This window comes from Zeus faber, assembly GCF_960531495.2.
Source record: "Zeus faber genome assembly, chromosome: 5".
NCBI classification, from domain to species: Eukaryota; Metazoa; Chordata; class Actinopteri; order Zeiformes; family Zeidae; genus Zeus; species Zeus faber.
Window position 1 is genome coordinate 2,711,594 of NC_137192.1, and position 12,145 is coordinate 2,723,738.

At 44.0% G+C, this 12,145-nt stretch overlaps 1 protein-coding gene across 4 annotated transcripts in view; it reads left to right on the forward strand.

Moving 5' to 3' along the window:
* fhit (fragile histidine triad diadenosine triphosphatase) overlaps positions 1 to 12,145 on the forward strand; it is a 456,691-nt gene that overhangs the window by 144,351 nt on the left and 300,195 nt on the right. For 2 of the 4 annotated variants that reach the window (XM_080000300.1, XM_080000301.1), the window contains 2 exons: positions 1,458 to 1,507; positions 1,597 to 1,732. In XM_080000300.1, the coding sequence (XP_079856426.1) occupies positions 1,627 to 1,732 (106 nt within the window). In that variant the 5' untranslated portion in view covers positions 1,458 to 1,507; positions 1,597 to 1,626. The remainder of the gene's footprint in view (positions 1 to 1,457; positions 1,508 to 1,596; positions 1,733 to 12,145) is intronic. The other 2 variants (XM_080000299.1, XM_080000298.1) reach the window with 1 other exon arrangement.

Here is a 12,145-nt window from a genome sequence, read left to right on the forward strand (position 1 = left end):
CAAAGACGATATATGTAATGTTCAAACTGGTCAACTTTATTGTTTTTTTGCAAATATTAACTAATTTTGAATTTGATGCCTGCAACACGTTCCAAAAAAGCTGGGACAGGAGCAACAAAAGAATGGGAAAGTTGAGGAATGCTCAAAAAACACCTGTTTGGCACATTCCACAGGCGAACAGGTTAATTTGAAACAGGTGAGTGTCATGATTGGGTATAAAAGGAGCATCCCCGAATGGCTCAGTCGTTCACAAGCAAGGATGGCGGGAGGTTCACCACTTTGTGAAAAACTGCGTGAGCAAATAGTCCAAAAGTTTAAGAACAAACTTTCTCAACGTACAATTGCAAGGAATTTAGGGATTTCATCATCTACAGTCCATAATATCATCAAAAGATTCAGAGAATCTGGATAAATCTCTGCACGTAAGCGGCAAGGCCGAAAACCAACATTGAATGCCTGTGACCTTTGATTCCTCAGGCAGCACTGCATTAAAAACCCGCATCATTCTGTAAAGGATATTACCACGTGGGCTCAGGAACACTTCGGAAAACCATTGTCAGTTAACACAGTGCAAGTTAAAACTCTACCATGCAAAGCGAAAGCCATATAGCAACAATACCCGAGCTCATCTGAGATGGACTGACGCAAAGTGTAAGTGTGCTGTAGTCTGACGAGTCCACATTTCCAATTGTTTTTGGAAATCATGGACGTCGTGTCCTCCAGACACGCCAGCATCAAAAGCCAGCATCTGTGATGGTATGGGGGTGTGGGCGTGCCCATGGCATGGGTAACCTGCACATCTATGAAGGCACTATTAAAGCTGAAAGGTACATACAGGCAACAAATACTGCCATCGAAGCAGTGTCTTTTTCAGGGACATCCCTGCTTATTTCAGTAAGACACTGCCAAGCCACATTCTGCATGTGTTACAACAGCGTGGCTTCGTAGTAAAAGAGTACGGGTACTAGACTTGAAAATGTGTGGCACATTATGAAGCGCAAAATACGACAACGGAGACCCCGGACTGCTGAGCAACTGAAGTCGTACATCAAGCAAGAATGGGAACAATTCCACCTGATTTCTGAGCATTCCTCAACTTTCCCAGTCTTGTTGCCCCTGTCCCAGCTTTTTTGGAACGTGTTGCAGGCATCAAATTCAAAATGAGTTAATATTTGCAAAAAACAATAAAGGTTATCGGTTTGAACATTAAATATCTTGTCTTTGTAGTGTATTCAATTGAATATAGTTTGAAAAGGATTTGCGAATCATTGTATTCTGTTTTTATTTACATTTTACACAACATCCTAACTTCATTGGAATTGGGGTTTGTAAATCTAGGGTGTATGTTTTTATGAATGCCATTTATGCTTATTTTATGAGTTAAAATGATACAAAGGATGTGCTATTTATTCATTTTTTCCCCCTCAAACATCCATGTGTGCCCTTCTCATCTCCAGCAGCACTTCCTGGATAGGAGGTTGTCTCACCCGTGTGGTTATTAGCGGGGGTAAGCTTGTTTTGTCTGATGTTATTGACTGCCTGCCGACTCTTCGTCGTCTACCTCTCTCGCTAACTTTCTCTCTCTCTCTCCTCTAGGCCTTTTTTTTTCCCTTCAGCTCTTCGGACATGTCGACCCTGCGCTTCGGACAGCACGTCATCAAGGCCTCGGCTGTGTTCCTGCGGACAGAGCTGTCTTTCGCCCTGGTCAACAGGAAGCCTGTGGTGCCGGGTCGTATCCCTTTTTTTTTCACCCCTTTCACCTGATTTACTGCAAGGCAAGTAAGCACTTATACTTATTCCTACTTTCTCAATCGATGGCTCTCTCTCGGTCTGTCTCTCTCAACTGGTCTGGAACATTTTGTGCTGGACGTAGCATTTCTGACGGCCTATTGTTACCTGACAACAAATGTTGTAGTTGGTGATTAGGAACCTGACCTTGACATAAAGGTCAAACCGCAGCTGTTTACCACATGAACAAACACACACACAGCCTAAGTGTATTGACAATAACCGTTGCTTTCCAGCAGTTCGAAGTTGACAAATCTCACTGCCAAAAGGGTGATAATTTTGTGTTCATAAAAATGTATTTGAATGTTGCGTTTTTTATTTCTGTTTGGCATTGGTGTGTTTACTTGGTGAAGCATCGCCATTGTTAAGTTACATCTAAAGAGATACAGGTAACTTCACCATCCCCTCCGTTCTGTTCTGGGTCGAAGAGAGTAATAAAAGAGAAATGAGAGAGCTATACTTTTGTCTATTACTCATTGTTTTCAACCAGCCTGTGCACAAAAAATGAAAATCTTGCAATTTGCATGATTGCCACCACTGATTTGCTTGAATAATGTACCCATTCCTCTTCCTTGAATGATAATCAGGTCTCAACTTTGTGGAGTACCTTGGTTAGATTAACAAGGCAAGGGGTAGATGGGTTGTGGTGGTGGTGAAATTTCTCATCGCGTTACGGGCCAGTGGCTTATAATTGCAAAGCAGGGCAGGCCCTCATTAACATTGTTTAATCGCAAGGCTTCTAGCCAGTGGACGCCTGACATTGTAACAACGACAGCAGCAAGAGCAGATTTGCAGGGAGGTGCTGCAGTGATCCCCCCCAGTACTGTAGATTAGAGACCATGAGGCCGACAGAGAAAGAAGAGGTGTGGAATGATGGACAGTAGCGGCGACCGATTGAGAGAGAGAGAGAGAGAGAGAGAGAGAGAGAGGGAGGAATATGGTGAGAACAAAAGCCCATTTCCACATCCGGCCATCTGCTCGGTCTAGGTTTAATCTAGGGCCACATAACGTGATTTTCATGGCCGATTTAAGAACGATTTGAGATTGTGGTGGTAGTCCAGGGTAGTCGTGCTGTAGAATCGTAGCTATCATCGATATGTGTGTACGCGATATTGAGACTCAAATCTGTCTCAATATGATCCCAATCGACAAGGTGACGATTCAGTCAAACATGTTTGATTTTATCGGGGCTAGTCTTTCCAAAATCCTTTGGCGTGTGCGCCACAAAGCATCAAATCAGAACGGCAATTTTCGACAATTGGGCAAGACATTATATATGAATGTCTACTTAATATATAACGTCAGCGCTGCAAGTTTGCTGCACACTTGAACTTTAACTTGAACTTGAACACAAACAACAACAGTGGCGAGCTGTATGGCATCCATGTTTATTTTGGTGTCAAAATGTCACAAGATATTTTGCCTCTCGCGGGATGTATTTTCTTGCGGGAGTACCAAAAAACCCTGCTCTTTTCTCCATCTTTAGATTTGTGCTCCTCAAAGACAGCAATTTTTAAGTGTGTGCAGAAGAGACTGAAAGTCTGAAAATGTCACTCATAAAAAGTGCGCTGCTCAATCTTTTTATTGTCATTCATGATTGAAACATCAGGTAATGTGGCCCTAGCTATAGATGGATGGATGGATGGATGGATAGATAGATAGATAGATACTATACATCCCCGGAGAGAAATTTCAGTGTCACAGCAGCTCACTTCAAAACTGGCCAAAATAATAGTGAAAAAATTAAATGGCAATATGCAATAAACCTAAGAATTTGCCGAGAAATTAGTAATATACAATAACCCTCAAGAATAAGATAAAAAATGTGAAATATACAAATAAACATATCAATTTACAATAATCAATAAAAATAAACAATAATAAAATATAATAATTTCGTACCATAATTGTAAATTTTCCCAAACACGATGGTATTGTATTGGCCATCCTTAGTCTCCTGAAGTAGTTTCAGTTTGAAATTCTACTCAGGCACACAACAGTATTGCATAATATTTTGCTGCTGGAATAAAAACAAATATAATTTTGTGAAATCATTCATTTCAAGTAAAGTATTCCTATTTTTTGCCTCATCTGTTATGAATGGGGCACAACCCTGGCCAGTGTCTATATGTAAGAGTGCTTGTAAGACATTATCATTTCATTCATTATCAATGATAATGTCATCGTACCCATTATTGGACTCTGCTTTACCATAAAAAAAAAATCACTTTTCCTAAGTAGAGCACTACTATACTAAGTTTATTTTGGTTATTTAGGTTTGTTTATTTAGATGGCGATGAATGATATGATCTGCAATTGAATTGTTGTGTAGTTGAATTGTCCTGTCTTTGTCACAATGTGACACACAACTCGGCTGTCAATATACCTCTAAAACAGATATTAAATTACTCATGGTATAAAGGATTTTTGTTTGAAAGAGCCAAAGTTTCAGTTTGAGGCGATACTTCACATCACCATATATTTAAATGCAATGAATGCATTTCTAAATTCTAATATCTAAATTCTAACAGGCAACTTGTCCACCTGACATGGCAATCACCCTGGCAGGGACATGTGCATTCATGTTCCTCTGTCCAAAACCAAATTAAACCGTTAAAGTATTATCTGTATTAATGCTAGCATTGTTCTTGGGGTTTGTCAAATACACTTCACGCAATAGGTTTTTGGGTTTTGTTTAGACCGAGAACGAGAGTTACGCATGTAACTATGGTTCTATGAATCCCAGATGACCGTCAGAGATGGTGCCTTTCGGCACTGGATCTTCTCTCCATCTCGCGTCTATACAGGTCAAGTTTATATACCAACAAAAGTCACCTGTTGTCCTCGGATGACGCAGGACCACCCCCCTATTTTAGCCCCAGTCATCGCAGAGGATCCCCCTTCCGAATCTTCTCGCCAAGATTCAGGGTGACGGGAAACTCTTGACGGTCATCCGGAATTCCTAGAACCGTAGTTACATGTGTAACTCTTATTGTGTTTTATTCCTATTAACCTTCAGAGGCGGTGCCTTTAGGCACTTGATGGCTTGTACCAACATGGTCACGAGGAACCCACCATCTCATTACTACAACGATGTTGGGAGGGCTGCTGCTGCAACATCATCAGGAACCGCCACATTGACCCTGTCGAAGTGGGCAAAGGTACATGGCAAAGGCCAGGTTGCTGTAGCACAATGTCTCCCAACTGTACCCCTATTATGCTAGCCCATGAGGTGGACACGATCCAGGTAGAATGTATGTTAATCCATCCAGGTATAGGTCAGCTCTTAGACCTGTATGTATGTATGCATAATAGCCTTGACAATCCATTGGGACAGTCTCTGTTTTGACAGGACTCTCCCATAACTGCATCCGCCTTGACAAACATACAAATTATCAGACGACAAATGCGAAGGCTTGCCATTGCACCCATGTAGGCCTTGAGTGCACACACTGGACACAGTCGCTCCTTCCTCTCATTTCCCATACCCTCCTGGACCTGTAGGATGTAGGCCCAATGCTCTGATCCACATGAAGGGGAGACAACCATTTTGGGAGGAATGAGGGGTTTGGCCACAGCATGACCCCTGAGCTATCAGTTCAAGATTCAAGATTCAAGATTCAAGATTTTTATTTGTCACATACATATACATACTTCCATACATATATGCAGTGAAATGTAATGCAACGCACCCGGTGATAGCACACAATATGTTCCAGTGCATGCATCTTGGACTTACTGATAGGGCATGCAGCTCCCCCACTCGTCTCGCTGATGCAATGGCCAGGAGGAACGCTGTCTTAATAGATGGTCATTTGAACTCGGCCTCCTCCGTGGGCTCAAATTTGGGCTGGTACAGGGCTTCCAAAACCAATGGAAAATCCCACAGGGGTAACTTGTGTGACTCGAGGCTGTCTCTGCCACCTGACCCTTCTGAGGAAGTGGGAGTATGTGAACCGACCGTCTTGTTATCCGCCTTGGTGTGATTTGCTGAAATAAATGCTGCATTAGCCTTAATGGTGGAGGCAAATTTATTGGCTTCCAGTAGAGGCTGCAGGAACCGCAGTATTACTGCTACCAAACATCGCTCAGGGATTTCACTGTGGTTTTCACACCAAGCGGCAAATACTTTCCACCTTTTGACATACAGTGAATGGGGGAGGATGCCTGAGAGTTAAATATGGTCTGAACAGCTGCCTGATCACATAACGTCAATAGTGGGTCTGGGTTCTCAGAGGCGAGGCCAAAAGATGCAGGCAACCTGGAGTCTGGTGCCATATTTGATCTTCCAGCTGTGAGATCCTTCCTCCTCGGAAGGGGCCACTTCTCGCCATTGAGGAGTCTGAGAAGCACAGGAGACCGTGATCTTCCTGACCGGTTTGGATCCACCAGCAGGAGTTTGTGGTTGCTCTACCTCCCTTGGGGGAGTTCTGGCGGGACAAAAAGTCTGCCACGTAATTGCATCTGCCCGGCAAATGCATGGCTCTGAGGCTCAGAAGACTGGTTAAAGCCCAGGTGTGAAGCTGCTGCGCCATCTGCAAAGCTCCTGCTGACCGGAGACCCCTCCTGGTGGTTGATCTGATAGATGGTGGAGGTGCTGTCTGTTCGTACAAGAACATGCCTGCATGCATGCCTTTTCCCTAAATGTTTTTAAGCCAGGTAATGTGCCTTGAGTTCTAGCAAGTCACACAGTCCTTATGCTTGCCTATTTTTCCTGCTTACACATCAACTTTAAGAACTGACTGTTCACTTGCAGCCTAATGTATCCCACCCCTTGACAGGTGCCATTGAGACGAGATGACTAATGTTATTCAATTCAACTGTCAGTGGTTTTAATGTTGTGGCTGATTGGTGTATATATATATAATCAAGCACGAGCATCAGTAACATGTTGCTCTACTTACCATTTACTGTAGCTGTGTTGTGGATACTGTCAGCCAAGAAAATAAAAACCTTGCTTGACAGTCCAAAATACTGGAAAAAGCGTACCAAAGCCTCTGGAGGACAAATACCAGTGGCTCCAATCAAAGTTACAGGGCTACCCGCAGAGAAACACACCAGTAAGTATAAACAAGGTATTGGAGGCAGATGATGTGCTGTGCCAACCCCTAACGGGAGCAGCCGAAAGAAAAGGAAGAAGTTTAAATGCCTTTTTTTAATAATTCCCGAACCCACTTAGCTTTCAAGCGTATCGCGACAAGATGAGAAGATGCGAAGATACAAATCCCCCGTCATCCATGATGACGGTGGTTTATATTAGGATGGTGGCCTTGTGTCATCCGAAGAAAACAAGTGACTTTGGTATGCACCCTTGACCTGCATAGACGCGAGATGGAAAAGATCCAGTGGCTAATGGCACCATCTCTGACGGTCAGTAGGAATGAAATAGAACTAGGGTTATTTTAGTGCTTAACTTGGCCTGTGGTACTTTGGGCTTCCATGCGCAACTTCTGTGTGGGTTTAAAAAAGGATATCAATGATGATGATGATACAGGAAAAAACTTTGTGCTCGATATTCAACAAAACATCCTTTTACAAATTTATTGAACCCAACACATTTTCAGCAACTTGAGTTTGTTGGTCTTGATCGGTTGAACCAATTTGTTTAATTGACATTCCTGCAATTCCCAAAAGAATATGCTCATTGTCTTCAACATCTGTTGACGTCTGTGATCAACTTAAATTTCTTCCAGGCAGGCAAATTGCGCCGATAACTCTCCGTGAATTTGAAAACTGATTGTTATATTTCCTTTTGAATTTCAAGCTACCAGAGCAAGACCCTCTGAACTTTTAACCATCTTCAAAAACGTGTAGACTGCATCACTTCCCACATGGCAGGATTATTTATTTTCCACTATAGAAGACATTCAGATGCGGAAGCTCTGTCTTACTCACTTTGTCTTTTTGTATGAAGTTGCCAGTTGTAGAGGGGAAGAAACCGTTCTTGTGGCGAGAGGTTTTGGCCTTGTTGGACAGCAGCCTCCTGCCAGAGAGAAGCGTTTCAAACAGTTTGTGTCCGGGGTGGAAAGAGTCGCCACAATCTTACCTGGACGCCTCAGGATCCTGGAGGCGTACAGGTCCTGGAGAGATGGCAGATTGCAGCGAATCACTTTCGCAACAGAGCGAATGACACGCTGCAGTCTGCCCTTGTCCTTGGTGGTTGCAGCAGCATACCAGATGGTGATGGAGGAGGTGAGAACGGACTCAATGATGGAGGTGTAGAAGTCCACCATCATCGTCTCTGGCAGGTTGAACTTCCTCAGCTGTTGCAGGAAGTACGTCCTCTGCTGGGCTTTCTTGATGATGGAGCTGATGTTCAGCTCCCACTTGAGGTCCTGGGAGATGATGGTTCCCAGGAAGCGGCAGGACTCCACAGATTCAACTGGGTTGTCACACAGGGTGATGGGGGTGAGTGGGGCAGCGTTCTTCCTGAAGCCCACAGCCATCTCCACTGTCTTTACAGTGTTGAGCTCCAGGTCGTTCTGGCTACACCAAGTCACCAGATGGTCAAGATCCCACCTGTAGGCGGACTTATCCCCACCAGAGATGAGCCCAATGAGGGTGGTGTCGTCCGTAAATTTCAGGAGCTTGACAGCTGGAGGTGATGGCTGGAGGTGCAGCTATTGGCGTACAGGGAGAAGAGCAGAGGAGAAAATGCAGCCTTGAGGGGAACCGGTGCTGAAGGTCCAGGAGTCAGAGAAGTGTTTTCCCAGCTTCACCTGCTGCTTATTGTCAGACAGGAAGTCCGTGATCCGCCTGCAGGTGGAGTCATGCATGCTCAGCTGGGAGAGCTTGTCCTGCAGAAGAGCCAAGATGATTGTGTTAAAGGCGGAGCTGAAATCCACAAACAGGATCCTGGCGTAGGTTGAGTAGGTGTGAAGAGGTCCAGTCTCCTGCTGTGGTGGGGGATGTGGAGCTGGAAGGCTGGGGCTGATGGAAGGTGTCACGGGGGATGGTGTCAGGACTGTCCTATTGCCTTTCAAAGCGACAGTAGAAGTTGTTCAGGTCGTTGGCCAGGCGTGAAGTTGTTCAAGGACTGAGGTGTTTCTGCATTGAGGTTTGTGGTTTGCCTGAACCCTTTCCAGACAGAGGCAGAGTCATTGGCGGAAAACTAGAGTTGGAGTCTCTTTGAGTACAGTCGTTTAGCAACTCGCAACTCTTTGCTAAACCTGTACTTTAAACATGTCTCCCAATCCTAAACTCCTCTTCCTTCTCTAGCCTTAGCTGTCTGAGTTTAGCTGTGTGACAAACAAAGCTGTGTGTTATAACTAACCCTGGTACGTGATGGTTCACAGCTCTCCTCACAGAAGCTGATGTATGATGTCACAGCCTCTGTGTACTCATCCAGACTATTGGTAACAGTCCTGAATATGTCCCAGTCTGTGCAGTCCAAGCATGCCTGAAGATCCTCCACAGCTTCACTGGTCCACTTCTTATATTTCCTCACCACAGGTTTAGGAAGATTTAATTTCTGCCTGTATGCAGGAACCAGGTGGACCATGACGTGGTCAGAGTGTCCCAGTGCTGCTCGGTGGATGACGTGATAGGCACTGCTTACTGTGGTGCAGCAGTGGTCCGAAGTATTCTCTTCTCTGGTGGGGCATTTAATAAACTGTCTATATTTGGGAAGTACATGGCTGAGGTTTCCTTTTGTTAATGTCGCCTTGGACAATAAAAAGGGAGTCGGGGTTTGTCTGTTCCACACACCGTATCTGGTCGGTGAGCATGTGCTGTGCGTCCTGCACGTTGGCTTGCGGTGGGCAACGCACACCGACACACCGAGGCAACTGTACGAGGCACCGTCTTGGATGTCAATCAGGTGACATAGTCATTTACAACTCTATATATATACAGATACTCCTTACTTAACGACCTACCTGTTTAACGACACTTTGGAAGAACCAGCTCTCTGACCAGTCGGTATTGTACACTGCATACAATACCGCGGCATGGGCAGCCTCTCAGCTTCAGCATCTCATCTTGCGTCACCTTTCTCAGTCTCAGTCTTGTTCCCGCAGTCTGTCAGTATTCACTACACTAGCGTTCACAATCGCCACGCCCCCTTACCATGAAATAATGCGAGTCCTCACTTAGCAACCAATTCGCTTAATGACCTGATTGTAGGAACGGAACTTGGTCCTTAAGTGAGGAGTACCTGTATAAATATAAATGCTGTTGTTTTTATTTATTTCTTCAACTAAAGAAGCTAACTGTGCTGTATGTGGTAGAATGAAAAGTATAGATTTGCTTTGAAATGTAGTGGTGGATAGTCGAACGTCTCTGAAACAGAACACTTAACTAAGTACAGATTCTTTCCAGCACTGCAAGTTGAAAGGTTGTGGACTCGAGGGAGAGTAAAAAAACATTTTCCCTCTCCTAGAGGATCAAGAAGAACAACCGATTCACTATCACTTCCTTTTGGAGCAAATCTATTATTTTACAGGACAGGGATTCGAAATTTGTCCGTGACATCATTGAAGATTCCTCATCATTTCCGCCAGAAATTGTCATCATTTCAAAGTAAAAGTAATTCATTCTTTAAAATGTTTACAAGCGTCACATTGTGATGACAAACTTATGAGACTAAGTTGCATGTACTGAGCCTTTAATTTACTCTTGGATGAATGTTGGTCATTTGTTCGCAATAGACCATCATTATCACATTTACATTTACATTTAGTCATTTAGCAGACGCTTTTACCCAAAGCGACTTACAAGGGAGAATAACATTCAAGCTACATTGCGACAGAGATTAGTGTAACAACAACATTCATGTAACAATAAATACTGCAAGGTGGTGCTAAGTAATTGTAGGTTAGGACAGGAGGTACTCACTGAAGAGCTGGGTCTTCAAGTGCTTCTTAAAGACAGAGAGGGAGGTCCCCGCTCTGGTCATTTTTGGCAGCTCGTTCCACCAACGTGGAACTTCAAATGAGAATAGCCTGGATTGCCGTGGCTGTATGGCCGGCAGAGCCAGGCGACGCTCATTTGACGAGCGCAGCATCCGGGGGGCAACATGTGCTCTTACAAGAGCATTTAAGTAGGCGGGAGCATTCCCAGCAATCACTCTGTAGGCCAGCATAAGAGACTTGAACTTGATGCGGGCGGCTACAGGTAACCAGTGGAGCTCGATGAGCAGCGGAGTGACATGTGCCCTCTTTGGCTGGTTGAACACCAGTCGCGCCGCCGCATTCTGTATCATCTGTAGTGGCTTCACCGCACAGGCCGGCAAGCCTGTTAAGAGGGCGTTGCAGTAGTCGAGCAGTTGAGTGGCATATTGGGTCAGGTACGGCCTGACTTTTCGGATGTTGAGTAGTGCTAAGCGGCAGGACCGGGAGACGGCGGCAACATGGTCCGAGAATGTCAGTTGGTCATCAATAATGACACCAAGATTCCTTGCAACCTTGGTAGGAACAAGAGATAGAGAGTCAATTTTAATATCAATGTTGTGATAAATACCTTGTTTGGCCGGGAAGACCAGCAGTTCCGTTTTCGCCAGATTTAGTTGAAGATGATAATCCTTCATCCGTGTGGATATGTCAGCGAGACAATCCGAGATCCGCGTCAAGACAGTAGGGTCGTCGGGCGGGAAGGACAGATAGAGTTGAGTATCATCCGCATAGCAGTGGTATGAAAAGCCATGTGAGCGGATGATCGGGCCCAGTGAGGTGGTGTTATCCCTTAATTCAAAGTGTCAGTGAGTATCATAATCATGTAGCTCCAAACTCCAAACAGTCTCACACTAGTGTTTAAAAATGAATCATAAATATTTAAGCCTATAAAAATCTTTACTCTTTACACTTTTCTCTTAACAGAAATGAGCTGCAAACAAAAGCTTAAAAACTTTTTATTATACTACATTTGGCAATGTTATTAAAACTCGCAATGAAACACCTTTAATCATACCAGCTTTTAGAAACCAACAAAATTGGCATTCAGCATGAAAAATGTATTTAGCTTTAATGGTGGCCAAACCAAAACTGTTCTTTCCTTGATTGCAATTAAATCAAGTAAATTCATTACATGTACCGGGTTTTATAAAAAAAAATATTCATGTTCACGGTAAGGGGAAAAAGCTTCATGACTTTTTTGGACAACTAGTTTGAGTGTTGAATGTGACTAATCACAGGGGTTCAAATGGCAGGCCAGACACTTTGATTAAGCAGAACAAAGATTGGGAGCAAAGCCTGTTATGAGATGCACACTTTTCAGGCGCTTGCATTCAAGCAATCCACATGGGTAAGTTATGTACAAAAGAAACCTAATTTCTTGTGTGCGCAATGTCAAAATGTTTCTGAAACCATCACGGTAATGACCGAGCCCTAATTTATTAGAGTGCAGTCATGACCTCTCTTTT